The 16,907-nt window shown below is 35.4% G+C and overlaps 1 protein-coding gene across 3 annotated transcripts; it reads left to right on the plus strand.

The window, feature by feature from the left end:
• The first annotated feature begins 5,747 nt into the window (after positions 1 to 5,747).
• Positions 5,748 to 9,798, plus strand: LOC103342137 (auxin response factor 18-like). 3 transcript variants are annotated; one of them, XM_008245722.3, is made up of 4 exons: positions 5,748 to 6,489; positions 6,609 to 7,795; positions 8,310 to 9,226; positions 9,339 to 9,798. In XM_008245722.3, the coding sequence occupies exons 2-4, from the start codon at positions 6,677 to 6,679 to the stop codon at positions 9,412 to 9,414; spliced, it is 2,112 nt and encodes a 703-aa protein (XP_008243944.2). In that variant the 5' UTR covers positions 5,748 to 6,489; positions 6,609 to 6,676; the 3' UTR covers positions 9,415 to 9,798. The 3 variants fall into 3 exon arrangements, with proteins under 3 accessions (XP_008243944.2, XP_008243945.2, XP_088898855.1); XM_008245723.2 differs by having other exon boundaries at positions 9,345 to 9,798; XM_089042729.1 differs by lacking the exon at positions 5,748 to 6,489 and having other exon boundaries at positions 6,596 to 7,795.
• The last annotated feature ends 7,109 nt before the right edge of the window (positions 9,799 to 16,907 follow it).

Below are 16,907 nucleotides of genomic sequence, written 5' to 3' on the forward strand. Positions count from 1 at the left end.
CAGTATAATACAACCCTAATTCGCAAGCAAGTTTAAACTAGTTTGTGAAACCGATTTTTGAATCAAAATTATATGTTATTATCGCACACATTAACTGTTACATCATGCGATTCATTAACACGATTCATTAGCACGGTCCCCAACATCACTTCTTTTAGTAGTTTCCAGCCTTAGGTTAACCTCGACGTGGACCAACCTTCACGTAGGGTTTGTGCATGGATTATCTTTTTTACTTCTACTTTCAGTTTTTACATAATTCCCTCTCTCTGATTTCTTGGCTTTGGCATTGGCGTTGGCGCTGTGCTAGGGTTGGTCCATACCAAAGGACGGGTGGCTTTGTCCAAAAAAAAAAAAAAAGGGGCGGGTGGGGATCCCAGCACAGTAAAAAAATTTATAAAACCACAAACGCGTGGGCCCAACCAACGTAGCCAACCGACCTATCTTCCTCTTCCGTGATGGAATGAAAAACGACGTCACATTGACGATAACCATTTTGACACGTGTTAGATTCTTCTGGCAGACACCCATGAAACAAAGCGGGTCAACGCCCGGGCATTTGCCTGTTCTTGTTGTCTTGTAGCTGTCAAGTTAGCGTGTTCCAGTGGCAAATCTCACTTCCTCCTCGCCTCGCCTCTCTCCAGCCTCCGGTGAATCCCGTCCTCGGTGTCAGTGACGGGCCAATCATCATTCGCCACGTACGTTGGAATTAGGGTTAAGAGTGGACCCCATAACGACACACTAATTAAAACTCATGTCGATGGTGGTGGTGTCACTAAAATGTATGTTTAAATGTCTCCATAACTTAAATTTACCCTCATAAATGTAATATACTTGATATTAAAGCATTCACAATCATGTTTTTTTATGTTTTAGTTAAATTTTAACTAAAAATATATTAAAATTATTTTAAAATTTTCTATAAAATTTAAACTTCAATTATGCTTTATAATTTAAAGAGCCATAAATACTATAACATTTTTTTAATTGGTCTATGTCTATTAAAAAATAATTAACATTAATTAAATGTTTGAAATACTCATTAAATAAAACAACATTAAATTATAGGGAGTAACTGGGAGTCCTTTTTCTCCCCTTAGATTTAAGAGCTCTTAAAGATCTCCATATTTTATGAGGTGGATAGGGAGCATGGTTGGAATTGTATTTTTCCAATTCTTTCCTAAAATTTTCTAAGAAGGTGGTTTAGAAAACCTATTATGGATGCTCTAAGAGGTCTCCTTATTTTAGTTAAAATTTAACTAAAAACACTATAAAGCTATTTTATGAGCTCCTTATAATATTTCAACTCCAACCATGCTATTTAGTTAGGGAATTATAAATTATTTATTTCCTTTTTAAGTTTAGCATAAATGCTCCGTCCTCATATAAAATAAAATAAAAAATAGTTAGCATTAAATAAATACTTAAAAAAGCATTAAAGTAAAGCAACAATTAATTATAAGGAGCCACTAGGAGTTTTTCTCTCTCCTTAGATGTAGAAGCTCCTAGAGGTCTCATTATGTTAGGAGTTGGATAGAGAGCATGGTTTGAGGTGGATTTTCTCACATTCTCCTTTTATCTAAGGAGGTGGTAGTTTAGAGAGTCCATTGTAAATGCTCCAAAAGTACAGTTATAATATATTAATATGCAAATAACTTTTTATTTTATTTTTTGATGTTATATATAAAAATAATGTTACCACGTTGAAAAAAAGAAGAAGAATAGATAACTCCTTTTTTGGCATTAAAATTTATAATTATAATTTCAAATTCTACTACAAATTATAATAAAATTGGGTGTGATATGATTATTTTATTTTCATGATCCAGGTAAAACCTGTCAACCAATGCAAACTTAAAATATAATTTTTATAAAAAAAATTTATGATCTGTCAAAATCATAAAAACGACTAAATTAGATTAAATTAGTTGGTTTTAAACGGAGTTGATTAGATTTTCAGCACTTCCGTCATACTTGAAAGCATTTTCTTCCATTTTTAAGCAAGTATTTACATGCCAACAACAACATAAGTATACGTATTTGCCAACGAGAGTTGGTTGAGTTGATAAGTATCGTTATATTTGCTATCCATGCCTTGATTCGAGTCCCGCTACCGCTGCTGACAATCCCTCTTGGAGACTTGAACTTGAATTGTCATGTGGCATAGGGTGCATGCAAGAATTATGGGACAATTAAAGGCAACCACCACCAAAGAAGAAGAAAATAAAATGCTATGAGTAAAAATAAAGAAAGAATCAATATCTTAGTACAAATGAACAAACCATTGGCATTTTGCGGTGCCTGTGTTATGCTGGTGGGTTAGATGGGTATGGGTTTAAATGTTTTTTGCTTGGTCGTGCGAGCACTGATAAATTGAGGGACAAAAACCCACCTAAATTTGATATCAGAGAAAAAAAATACGGTTGCTAGCTAGGGCTACAAATTTGAATGAATGAATATGGGAGAGAGTGGAGAGGCCCAGTGAGCTGTGGTTTTGGTATTGGTTTTGTTTTGGTGCCCCCAACCACTATCTTTTCTCAATTGTCTAATTGGTTAATTAAATTGGTAGGTCCCGAAAAGAAGCAGGAGCTCATGTGTTTTTGGTTAGGAGGTCTCTATCTACGGAGTTTGCAACATTTCTCACGGTGTGGCCCTAGTTCATAACATAATGATCACCTAGAGGAAAGTAGAAAATGCAAGCATTATGTAATGGGAATTGTACGTGTTGTCATAATCGGGTCGGCTTGGAGGTTGTGAATCAAAGGGACTGCTCACACTGGATATATGACCACTCAATGGTGACGAGACCAGATAGCTAAGTCGATACCTCATAGTTTCATATAAACCATAATCCATTTGGATGCAATAATGATCGGTTATTCAATAGAACAGTATGTCTCCATATAATATAACAGGTCTTTGGGCATCATCGTCGGGTTCTTGTTAAAAGACGGGTTTTGTCATCGATAATGATATCAACATAATCCTATCATGTCAACAATTCGTCATTCAATAAAGAACGGACGTCTTGTTCATAGAACGTATAATATCTCTTAGATTCATAATATTGGATTTCCCAAAGTAGAAAAGCCTTTTTATTTACGAAGCTTTATATAATTAGAAATTAGATTACGTATGCCAAAATTACTTTGAATGTACTATATTTATGGTGTCTTCAAAAGAGTAAGGACTTGGGAAAGTGAAAAAGTCCAATTGGGCACGTCTATGAGTTTGATTGTACATACAAATGACTAAAAATAGTGTTCATTGTACACTAAAGCTATGAATTCATTCAATCCTCCATACAAATGACTAAAATAAGTGTTCATTGTACATAAAAACATTAATATTGTAGTGAAAGATGAATTTGATTTGTATAAACTAAATTATTGACTTAGGTAAAATTACTTGGGTTGATGTTCATTGAACACCCTATCTTTCAATATGACCCCGAAAAAGTCATAACATAAAGAGTTCAAACATTTAGAATCCTCATTAAGAACGATTTAAGTCCCCATTTAGATTAAAGTTTCAAATTTAGCAATGTTTAGGATCACTAACACTTGAAGGTCATTGTTATAAAATATAAAATAAAAAGGGGTAAGGTTGATTCTCCTGCTTTGCGGTTGAGAGATAATAGGCTACTCAATAGTCTGACGGCCAAATCCTTACGCATAAAGATAGTGGCGAAGCCAGAATTTCATGTGTGTGGGGGCATCTTACAAATTATAAAGAATCAAAAGTTCGAACTCATAATACATATGAAAAATAGTATATATATATCACATATGTCAATAATTATATTGTTTATTGGTTGCAATCATAATTGTCCTCGACAAAGGGATAGACAAATACATTTTAAGCAAGAAAAATTGTAAGTGATAGACAAAGAATAGCGATTTAGCAAATATCTTTAAAGCTTTTTCCCCCATTAACCCCAATAGAAAGAAAAAATCAAAATTTCACAAACTAAAAAAAACCTTAGGTCCCTTCATACATTCATATCATACATGAAAAAATGGTTTATGTAAAAATATTGACTAAGTATGAAAAATGGTTTTTCGAAATAATCATTTTCTCAAGATAATTTTTGGCGGCTTTTATTCCTTACACATCAAATAAGAAAACTTGTTTTATGGGATTTTAGTATAAAGTATATATTGACTTAATAAGCCATCATTTTTAGCCTAAATCGTATTTTGCACTAAACCCGATTTTTCATATGTTGATTTGGTGGGAATTTGATTTTCTAATATTTTTATTTGGATCCAAATATGGGGTACTTCCTTTTTTACATTGTAAACTTAAGTAAATGGAGTAATATAAAAATAAATGAAAGTAAAAAGACAAAGACATTTACTTAAATGCTGAAAATAGAAATAAGGTAATCTGTACACCTAGAGTCCACCACCACCAATTGAGCAAAGGGACAATTTGAAGCACTTCATTGTGCCTTAATAGGTTCGCCACAACACATGTGAGTACATATCAAAACATAAAGTATTTGAAATAATATACATATAGAAATACATAATAGTATATTACTTTTAAAATATATAAAAACTTAAGTGGGGACCCGAGACCACACTGGTCCCAGTCTGGCTCCGCCCCTGCATAAAGATGTACACTTAATTCTTTAAGACTCATATTTATTTATTTATTAGTGTACTTGTTTTAATCATTATCCTCAAAATAATACTATCGCCATTTGTATTTAAAAAAAGACAAAATTTTAAATAAATAAATAAATATATATAAGTAAGGAAAACCTTGGGTCTTTGACTAGTAGAGTTTAGTCGTTAACCGCGGTTAGGAGTTAAGGACTACCTTGCCTTGATTTTAGAGCAAATCTGAAAAGCGAACACTTAACTCCACTCGGGCGACTTTCAATTTCTCGCGGGACACGGAAATCAATAATAATACTTTGAAACTTTGAAGCTTCATCTTCTAATCTAATATAAATAAGACCCTGTTTGATTGCTCAGAATAGAATTAAATAAATAATAATTTATTGGTGCGCATAGAATAATAAGAGGAAATTAAAAAAGTATAGCTTCCTTAAACATCTTTGTTGTTTTGCTGGCTTCTCAAGATACACTTTCTTCAGATCCGAAGAAAAAGCTAAGAAATCAAAATTCATATTCAAAATTTAATTTCCTAAATAAATAAAATATTACTAACTAATTGTTCACTTGCTAGTACAAATGCTTTGTGTCGATAAATATGTTCAAGTAGTGGATACGATTCATCCGAATTATATACGTGTACTGTATTAATATCTAAATAAATGGTAAACTCAAGACCGACTACATAAGGAGAATTGTTTAAACCAAAGTAAATTTTTTGGTCTAATCTTGTGTTTATAACATGTGAATATTCATTAAGACTAAACTTATTCTACTCGAGGTTGACTACATGCAAAGTATTGTCTTGAACAAGTAATTTGTCGGTAACTTAGTCGTGTTATTACACGTGAATATTCAGCAACGTAAAAACGTATTATCGTCTACTTATATTATAACGCTGTAATAGAATATTTATTCCACAAGACACATCGGCTAATATTTCATTAAAACTTAATATGCAAAATATTTTTTTATCGAAATACTAATCGTGGTAAATGCGTTTGACACAAACAGTGACACTGACTACCACTGCCTGCTTTGATATTTGCAGTAAAAATTGAATCTCTCTCTCTCTCTCTCTCTCTCTTATATATATATATATATATATATGAATGTATTTATTTTAATTTTGGTGTTATTTGCTGAGTGTGCTTTTGGACTCTTGCATGATCCAAAAAGGCGCTCTGCTCTCTGTGTCTATGGCTTTTTATCTTCTTCTGTGTTGGCCAAACAGTCGTTGATGATTGAAGTCCTTGAAGCGAAGAAGACAACGAAGATTCTGAGAGATATTCAACGCCGACGACTCGTCTTTTTTTTTTTTTTTTTCTTCCGTCGGAGATTTTTCTGCTGTGAATTCGCCGGAGACTTTGGAGGAGCTGCAAGCTCTCGTTTTCCAATTACGTGGATAGCAGAGATTGATTTTCTCGCTGTAGATCTTGAGTTTTGTTCAAAGTAAGACGCAGAGATTGAGGCTTGAGGGCTCAGTGGATTGGAATTTCGAACAGAGCAGAGTGTTTGTTCAGTTTTTGAGTCTCAGTTTTTTTTTCATCTTTTTTTTTTGTCATAAAAAAGTTGGTGGCTTTGGAGTGGTTCAGTGAAAGGGTTTGGAGATTGTGAATTCAGTCTTCTGTTAAAGTTGGGTGGGAGATGAAGCAGCTTGGAATTCTGTGTATTTCTTAGGGTTGGCGTGGCAGGGCAATTGACCCTCTGAATTGAGAAAACAAAACATGGATTTGAACTTTCAAGTTCAAGTTTGGTTGTTGGGAAAATTAGATACTGCTGTGGGGCTGTGAAGATTTTCTGGTGAAAACGTGGCGAGGAGCTTTCTTTTTCGGCTCTGCTTTTGATTCATGTATGCTTTTGTAAGGTAAGAAATTTATGAAATGCACTTCATTAATTGGATTGGTTGTTTTTTTATTTTTCTAGGGTTTGATTGAATTCTGTGAGTAATTTTGCCTAATTTGGCTTGGTTGATGTGGTTTGCAGCATTTACTGAGAGGCAAGAAGAAGAGGGATTTTTGAAATTTTTTTTTCTTCTTTTAAAGAGGATTGATATGATTACGTTTATGGATTCAAAAGAGAAATTGGAGGAAGGGGAGAAGTGCTTAGATCCACAGCTATGGCATGCCTGTGCTGGAGGCATGGTTCAAATGCCTCCAGTGAATGCCAAGGTCTTCTACTTCCCTCAGGGCCATGCTGAGCATGCCTGTGGACCTGTTGATTTCAGGAACTGCCCGAGGGTTCCTCCGTACATCTTCTGCAGGGTCTCTGCTATTAAGTTCATGGCTGATCCTGAGACTGATGAGGTTTATGCAAAAATTAGGTTGGTTCCTTCGAGTGCTAGTGAGGCTGGTTATGAGGATGATGGAATTGGAGGGCTTAATGGTTCTGAAACACCGGATAAACCCGCCTCATTTGCGAAGACGCTGACGCAATCCGATGCAAACAATGGCGGCGGCTTCTCTGTCCCGAGATATTGTGCAGAAACCATCTTCCCGCGATTGGATTACTCTGCAGATCCCCCTGTTCAGACAATCCTGGCTAAGGATGTTCATGGTGAAACTTGGAAGTTTAGGCACATTTACAGGGGGACCCCTAGGAGGCATCTGTTGACCACAGGGTGGAGTACTTTTGTGAACCATAAGAAGCTTGTTGCAGGGGATTCAATTGTGTTTTTGAGGGCAGAGAATGGTGATCTTTGTGTCGGAATTCGTCGAGCAAAGAGGGGAATTGGAGGTGGACCTGAGTCATCTTCAGGGTGGAATCCAACGGGTGGGAATTGTACCATGCCATATGGTGGATACTCTGCGTTTTTGAGGGACGATGAGAACAAGCTAATGAGAAATGGCAATGGGAATGGCTCGAATTCGAATGGAAGTCTAATGGGTAAGGGGAAAGTCAGGCCTGAATCGGTTTTTGAAGCCGCAACACTTGCTTCAAATGGACAGCCCTTTGAGGTTGTTTACTACCCTCGAGCAAGTACCCCAGAGTTCTGTGTGAAAGCCTCATTGGTAAAAGCAGCATTGCAGATCCGGTGGTGTCCCGGAATGAGATTCAAGATGGCTTTTGAAACTGAGGATTCTTCCCGGATAAGTTGGTTCATGGGAACTATATCCTCTGTTCAGTTGGCTGAGCCTTTGCGCTGGCCTGAGTCACCTTGGAGGCTTCTCCAGGTACCACTCTCTCTCTCCCTCTCTCTGTCTGATAACAGAATGTGCTCTGTAATTACGGTTCTCTAAGTTCTTGTGGTCATTTTTATTTTAGTTTTTTTTATAATCAATTTCTTCACTACTTGTCCTCATTTTCTTCCATCTAAGGTAATGAGCACAAACTCTTTTCCATCGGAATGGAGAAAACTGATCCCCAGACTGTGCCGTGGAACATTGGCTCATCAATCTTCATTTAATGTCCAATTTCGCTCTCTTTTCCTTACTCCTTTCAGTTCACTTTGCCTTATGGCTCCTCTGTTATAGTTTAATCTGTTTTCCGACAAGCTTATTAGCTTTTAGGTGCTTGTCCATACCAAATACCTAGTCTAAATCAAGTGTTTTTTTCCCCTCCTCACAGAGTGCATTTGACTTTGCACATTATGCTGTTCAAGTTTGATGAACAATTGCATCTAGGAAGAGCCATGATTTTTAGCCATTGAATTCAATTCCTTCGGTTCTCTGAATTCATATGTTGCAGGTTACCTGGGATGAACCTGATTTACTTCAAAATGTGAAGCGTGTTAGCCCATGGTTGGTAGAATTGGTATCAAATATGCCCGCCATCCATCTGACACCCTTCTCACCACCAAGGAAGAAGATGAGACTACCTCAACACCCTGATTTCCCATTTGAAGGCCAACTTCCTATGCCGACATTCTCCGGCAACCTCCTTGGACCCAGCAGCCCCTTTGGTTGTCTGCCCGACAAAACTCCTGCTGGCATGCAGGGAGCCAGGCATGGTCATTATGGTCTATCCTTATCAGATATGCACCTCAATAAACTGCAGACAGGTCTATTTCCGGCTAGTTTCATGCCTCTTGATCATGCTGCTACAGCAACTAAATTCTCCAATAACACAATGACTCAAAAACCTACCATGAGCGAGAATGTTTCTTGTTTGTTGACAATGGCACATTCTACCCAGACTTCAAAGAAACCTGATGATGTAAAGCCACCGCAGCTCGTACTCTTTGGTAAACCAATACTTACTGAGCAGCAGATTTCTCTGAGCTGCTCTGGTGATACAGTCTCACCAGTTCTTACTGGAAATAGTTCATCGGATGGGAATGCAGAGAAAACCACTAATCTTTCTGATAATTCTGGATCTGCACTTCACCAACAAAGCCTACAAGAGCGCTCATATTGTGAAGGTTTCCAATGGTATAAGGTTACTCGGCAAGAAACTGAATCGAGTTTGGAAACTGGTCACTGTAAAGTCTTCATGGAATCAGAAGATGTAGGTCGCACTCTTGACCTTTCAGTGTTTGGATCTTACGATGAATTGTATAGGAAACTCGCCGACATGTTTGGCATAGAAAATTCTGAGACGCTGAACCATGTGCTCTATCGAGATGCTACTGGTGCAGTCAAACACATCGGAGATGAACCACTCAGGTATGAATCAATTCCCACTGAATTGTGTAATGGGTCTGTAGAATGGAGGTTTTTATCCTTGTACTTAATGAAAGGTTTTCGAGGTAATATGTTGATCAATTTTTTGTTGAAGTTGCAGTGACTTCATGAAAACAGCAAGGAGATTGACGATTCTAATGGATTCAGGCAGCAACAATGTAGGAATGTAAAGAAAGAATAAAACCTTGATTCAATTGTACAGCTGGTTGATAAAATCCTTTGTTTCCATGCTGACCATTTACCCTTCCTGAAGTTCTGGGAGAAGCCGCCCTGATTCAATTTTTGAGCTTCCAATCTAAATCCTTCCGGCTTCCTAATTTTTTTTTTTAATCTTTGTCGAAGAAAGAATGTTTACATTTTTAGAACTTGATAACAGTATCATAATTTGATCAGGTTTTTTTTCTTCTTCTGTTCTTTGAGGTTTCTCCCTTTTTTGTAATTTTTTGGCAGCCAAATCCTACAAGTATTAGTAGTTTTGTAGGAGTTGGCATATGTACTTAAAACTCTTTTGATAATGGCTGAAGCCTTCTAAGAAGGCCTTTTTTTTTTTTTTAGTGGAACATGTACATTAGGCTCCCATGAGTGAGTTTGGCTTATTTGTTGTTTTCTATATGTAGTTAGAACACACTCTTTTTTTCTTGAAGAAGAAGAAGAAACAGGGTTAACGTCCGACAGAAAAACTAAACAATAGCTAGAGGCTTACACACTCCAAGTAAATCTTCATTAAAAAAAGACCTAATACTCCAAGTAGTTAGAACACCATCAAGGAAGTATTTCTCGCTAACGTTAACAATTGTCAGAAAGACTGGGCTAATTAAGTATCTTAAAATCTGTTATCTTCCCTTATTGTGAATCAAAATTCAAGATGCTGCCTCTTTTTCTTTGTGTGTTTTTGTTTCTTTCTTGCATGAGTTTTTGAAACTTCATGCCATTCAACCAATGAGAAAAGGATCCCAAACTTTCTTCTCAAACAACAAAAGGCACAAGGATTAAATTAGTTCCGTGCATGACCAAGAAAAAAGAGTTGGTTAAAGGTCTAATCAGTTTTCACCATCAAAGTTTTCAAGATAAGTTGACTTAATCCTCCCCTTAATCTCATGGTTTGTTAAATAGAATCAGATGTTTTACACGACAGCAGATTTTCAGGGATTTTAATCAAGAACACCCAACAACTACTACAAGACTGCCACGTGGATTTGAAGACAACCAAAGCTTTGTGTTTCTCTCAGCTGAAAGTTGTAAACCAAACCGAAGCAATTCAAAGTAAAATTAATTATTTAATTAATTGTCCCAATCTTAACGCCACAAAGCGTGGGATACTTATAGTGATTAATTACTCATTAATTATTAAACCACCAACCAATATGTGAGTAAAATAAATAAATAAATATTGTTATTTTTTAAAATTATTTATGGGGATTGTAAAACAAAAAATTGTCAAAGACAAAGTCAATAACTAATACGTGGGGAAAAACAAAAGAAGCAGCCAAGGAGCTGGAAAGCAGAAACGAACAAACAAAAACACATTCTGTCTGTTTAACTTAATCAGCCGCACGTGAGAACTCCGCGGGTCCCACGCGGCGTCCATTTAATTTAATTTAATTTAGTAATATGGTTCACGTGTGGGCAACGTCAGCTCGGAAAAGGAGAGAGACTTTTTGCTTGTTTTGCGCCGTTTCGTTGACCGCGCTGTTTTCCTTTGTTTTCTCAATTTTTGTTTTCCTTTTTAACATTTTTACTTCCTGTATTAATTAATAGGTGAGAGACGAGACGGTAATATCACGTGGCATAATATGTCGGTACGGTAACTTCTTCATGCAACATGTCAACATGAAATGAAGTTTATTCAAATTGCAATTTAAGTGAATTTGTATCATTATATAAACATGACACGATATGTTATCGTCGCATATAAGAAAATTTGTAGTGGGTTTGAGCTTCCACGAACTAACTACCAACCATAGTCGCCTAAATCACCGACTTTTTGGGTCGGACCCCCTTGCAAATAATCCGGTAGGTGTTTGGTAAAGTTACTTCAATTTGGAAATGATGAGAGTCACATCATGTGACTGACTGGGATTATCTTGTATTCAATAATGTAGAAATTGAATTGAGTTTATTTTATATATTATGGAGACAATCATCAAACTCAGTCGTTTTCGTTTTAATTAATAGGGAGGACCAAAACACAGGTAATTCCAGATAGACAAGTCTTTGGTAGGCCCAACCCAACATTACCGCTGTCTTTGATAAGGTTGAAGGAATCAAATTTGGGATCTATCCATCATTTCACCTCACCCCATGTCATAACTTGAGTTGAAATTCACAAACTAAACACATCACGCTCACGGGTTGGGTAGCTTAGAGGTTTTGGAAGCCAAGTTGGGCAACAAATATCAAATCAAAACCTATTACAAATGGCTCTTTAACGTGTTGGCTCGGTTTGAATTGGATTTAAGTTGAATCTCACATCCGTAAATGAGAATTGTAAAACACTATATGTTAGACTTTTGTCTAATTTAATAATTTCAATCTCAATACGCATTCAATTTAATTAAAATAATTCAGTCTAATCTGAGACACCGAGCGAAGCCAAAATTTAGAAAAATCACAAGGCAAGATGTTACCTTCCCTTGACCTCATTGAACTCTTGCAAGTTGGCATTTAATTTGACACCCCAATGGCCCAAAACAAATAGTCAAATAAACGGTGGTCAAAGCAGAAACAGAGAGAAAAAGGAGACAAATACCTTTCCCAAGGCCAAAGCATTGTTTGTTTTATTTTCTGTGTTAAGTCACTTTGTTTTCAGAACCCACTTTCCACCACCATACATGGCATGGTTTCGACCTAGAAAATTAAACAAAACACATTCATCTGTTTCATAAGATGAGATGAGATGAGATGAGATGAGAGACAATCTCGTCCTAGGGATTACTTGACTTTAGAATTACGTTAAGGAAGTGTCAGGTTTTGGTGCACAGAAATATGCACAAGGGAAGGAGGAAGAGAAGGGTTCACTTGGAAGTGGGTTTTCTTTTGAGAATTGAGAGATCCAAGGAACGGGAAATAGGGCATTGTTTAAGGGACAAATACGTCATCAACATTCAATGAGTATTGGCTAAAACTTGTCTCCATGTCCTTGCTCTCTCTTTATAATATTCCACCTCCTCCCCCCTCCCATTAGGGTTTGTTGCCCCTTGCCACTACTTCACCATGTTCTTTTCTCATATGTCCCACTTCAATTCCACTGCGGAATGAAGGACAGCCGCTCACACGCGTGCAGTAGCTTTTAGTTGTAGAGCTGTATTGACAACTGCATTAAGGGTTGAGAGTCGCTGACACATGTATAAATGATTGTTACTCAGAAAACTTTAAAGTTATTGATTTTCCCTATGAACTCCATCCATGTTCTTTTCCGTATAAGTAAGGATTGTAACGAATAATTAAAAAAAATCCTTTGTAAGTACTTAGTACTTTTCTTATGAATTTATTTTCGTATTTTCAAATCATTTTTGGGAGATTCACTATTATACCCAATATAGGAGCCAAATTTATAAATAAATAAAAAAATCCTACATGAAATGGACTTTCGAAACACACCCAAAGCCCATTTACAACATAATAAAGAGGTTTCGAACTTCGTATAAATTACAAAACTGCCATCAATTTCTTAAAACAAGCTCAACCACAAAACCTTATAAAAAAACCCAAAACACTCAATAAGATATCAAAGTAATTTAATAATCAAAATTAAATTTAATAGGGTTAGCTGTCATTTTTGGGTTTTTTGTGTGTTTATTTATAAAAATGAAATGGTGTAGGATTTATCTATATCACTAGTGTTAAAAATGGATATATAACTAAATATCTCATCAATTTTTTTATTTTTTATTTATTTATAAATTAGGAAGCTTCTCATGAGTGAATAATATAAATGAAATGAAGTGGGATTCGCACCACGATAACAAAGCATCCCACATTTATACGTATATAAGTAGAAAGAAGTATTCAATATTCCACCACTGACAAACAAAACTTGCTATTGCTAGTGTTGTTTTCATTCAAGAGATCAATCAATTTGGGTTTGAAATTCATGGTATCTATTTTATGTCCATGAGTGGGGGCTACTGCAGGTTTGGTGTTGCCTCATGAGAAAAACCCTACCCTTGCAACACATTCTCAATTAAAAATGCACCATGCGGGAATTATTTTTTCTTTGTTCCTTGCTTGCTTTGACAAATTGTTATCTTGCCCATTTTTTTCTGTATTTATTTCTCAATTATTTCGACGCTTATCTAAAGTTATATTCTTTTATAATTATCCGAGTCTTAGGATAGACCGAGTTCATTGTCGTTATTGATGTGAGAGGAAATTGCTCTATCACTCTAATTAAATCCTTATAAATGAATTATCTTTTCAAAACATGGACGTGAGTGAATATTGATAAGTCCATTATTTTTTGAAGAACCTAAGAAGAAGAAAAAAAAAGATTTAGAGGATTTTCTAATTTTATGATAATATAAATTGTCTTGTCGCAGTTGATTTTAGATTTACCAGCTGAGTTAAAATTTAATTTACAGAAGAAGAAGCCATCCGCAGGGCTCAGGAAGAGAGTCAGAAATGAATTGAATATGGATGATGGAGGCTTATGGTACAAGTTATGGGCCCGCCATCACCTGAATTTTTTGTTGTCCTCCTCTCTCTCTCCTCCGCTCCCTTCTCCTTCTGGAGCTTCTGGGCGTTGTTTGTCTTGGTCATGTCCGTGTCGTACTCTTTCAAGTTAACGCCAAAGTCTCTTCCAAAAACGACAGAGATTCTGATGACGTGGCATACTATCCACGCCCCCGTGCTGCTGTGGTCCCCACAATCTCTGCCCACTATGCCCTGCGTTGTGACAGCGACGTGTCGTCTACATTTGGCATGTTGTTATGTTACCATTTGGGAATTGATGCCTTTTGCCTTTGGGCTAATATTTGGAGTGAGCCCAATTTCAAAATGTATCCACACTGAAAATAATTTAATTTTTATATATATATATAAATCGAAAATATATACACATATTAATAATTTTATTTTCCTCTTTTTGATAAATTCAGTCCATTTTAATAATTGTTGCAATAAGGCAGAAAAATAATTATAAATAAAAAATATGTACATAAAAAAAGAGTAAGTACAAATACTAATGCTTGATAGTTCAAATGGTTTAAAGGCCCAAACTATTAGGAGCTGCCAACTCTTTTACAGACCATACAAGGAAAGCTCCACTATTTGACACAAAGGCCTGCCAAATTTGGTCTAAATACTTCGATATGATTTGGATTTGGACATGCAGCATGAAGGGCAAGGCAACAATACGAGGAGAAATTCTTAGGTGTACCCACTGGTAAAGAAAATAAGTATAGCCACGCGGTATATATATATATATATATAATTTTAAAAAAACCCTAGGGTAGTTGTGCGGCTATATTATTTTGTAAAATATATGAGAGTATAGATGCTGCTATACTATTTATAGGAAAAAAAAAGGTACCGCCTAGCTCTTAGGTGCCCAGGTGTCAAAACTCGTATAGCCGCGCAGCTATACTATTTTTTTTATAAACAATTACCGTAGTAAAGCCTTTCGGCTATACTAGTTTTTCCGGGTACAGCCGTGCGGCTATATTATTTAGTATTTAAAAAGTGGGACCCAAGTGTCAAAAACAGTATAGTCGATTGGTCAGACAAATTTTTGAAAAAACAAATATCGTAGTATAGCCGCTTGGCTATACCATTTACCAAAAAAAAAAGAAAAAAAAAAGAAAAGGTATCCTCCTAGTTACATTAGTTTATACTTCATTTATATTAATTGGCTAGTTTCAACATATTCAAAGTAGATATTGAAGAGAGAAATTTTATAGTAAATCAATTATTTTAGATTTTTTTTATTTTTGAATGTTTGCCTTTGATCTAACTCGTTTTCTCAAGTGAAACAAACTTGTTGGAGAAGCAACAATCAATATTATTCTAATAATTTAATTAAACAATAAATTAAATAATAAAATTAAATATGGCTATAAATTAAAAACTGACTGTACTTGCAAATAAAGGCTTGTAGAATTGCAATGTCCTTGAAACAGAATTTCACCATTATTCAATGCTTGTAGTTCTACAAACATTTGCTCTACCATGATATAACTATCAAAATCAAAATCTTGGCATTAGGGCTTTGATTTTTGGCGAAATTTGTGTGTTTATCACTGAAGCTATACAAGAATGATGATATGAATGTTCTCTGCGAATTTGATATAATTGTAGAGACCCAAGACTTGTGTTTAAATAGAGTGGCTGATACATGTTCCAACTAGTATCAGATCATGACAAACTCAATTAGACAAAAACATTATATGATATTTGAATTTTAAAAATAATTCTAATAAATAAATAAATAATTAACTAATTATGTTTAATTTAAATCACACAGCACAAAATGTATACATAAAACGGATGGATTATTGAAAAATATGTACGTATGTGTATAATACGAGTACTAAAAATGAAAATGCTAAATTCTTTATATGGGTAATAACTCTGTCAAAGTAAAAAATAATCAAAAGGGACAATAGAGACTCAAGTAATGGCCTAAAAGTAATGGATAATGCTCTAGACTACCTTTATCAAATAAAGAAAATTGGGGAGAATTTTTTTAAAAAAAAATCCCATTATATGGCTATACTGTTTATTAAAAAAATTATAATTAAACAAAGAGTAAAGCAGCGCGGCTAGACTATTTTGGAAAGGAAAAAAAACCCCAAATATGGCCCGGCGGCTATAATATTTAGAAACAAGGGGTTAATAGCACCCAGGTAGCCGTGTGTGAAACCGAGTATAGCCGTTCAGCTATTACGTTTTAAAATAAACATCTCCAGTATAGCCGGATTTATAGGGAAAAAAAATCCGCCTAGCGCTTAAGTGGCCACTTCTCAAAACCAGTATAGCCGGGCGGCTATACTACTGTAAGTAATGTTTTGAAAAATGCCCGAGATTACGGCCGCGCGGCTATACTATTTAGCATATTTATGCACATACACATATAGTGGGACCCTTTCGTGTAAAAACAGTATAACCGCCCGTCTATACTACTTTTATTTTTTATATAAAAGAAATATCATAGTATAGCCGGAAAGCTTCAATGAAACAAAAATAGCACTATTTTACTATTCCTGACCAATAACACTATGACACGCATGCACATGACAGCATTCGGAATAACAAGATAGTGCTATCCTCATGCTACTAAGATTTTCTCCATTTAGCGATGCTTATGTCTTTTTAATTGGACTCAGACACAGGAGAAAACTAGGATTAGAGGAGCACACGGCTTTTAAGCTTGGGGCAACTGTCCTTTGGCAGACCTCGACCAAAAGTTGCATAGCATTTAAATTCTCAAATTCAGTGGAAGCAGAAACATAATAAATCTCTTAACCTGATTTAAATCAAGTATATAGCCACATACAAAGACACATTATATATGTAAGTAATGATTCTACATATCACAGCAGCAGCAGATCATTTTTACGATTGCCAAGGAAATTCAATTCATCCAACACAATTACATAAATGTATGCAGTTAACACTCAGATAGATATATATATATATATATATATATATATATTAGTCCAAACGC

This window comes from Prunus mume, linkage group LG1, assembly GCF_029339155.1.
Source record: "Prunus mume cultivar Tortuosa linkage group LG1, ASM2933915v1, whole genome shotgun sequence".
Lineage (NCBI taxonomy): Eukaryota > Viridiplantae > Streptophyta > Magnoliopsida > Rosales > Rosaceae > Prunus > Prunus mume.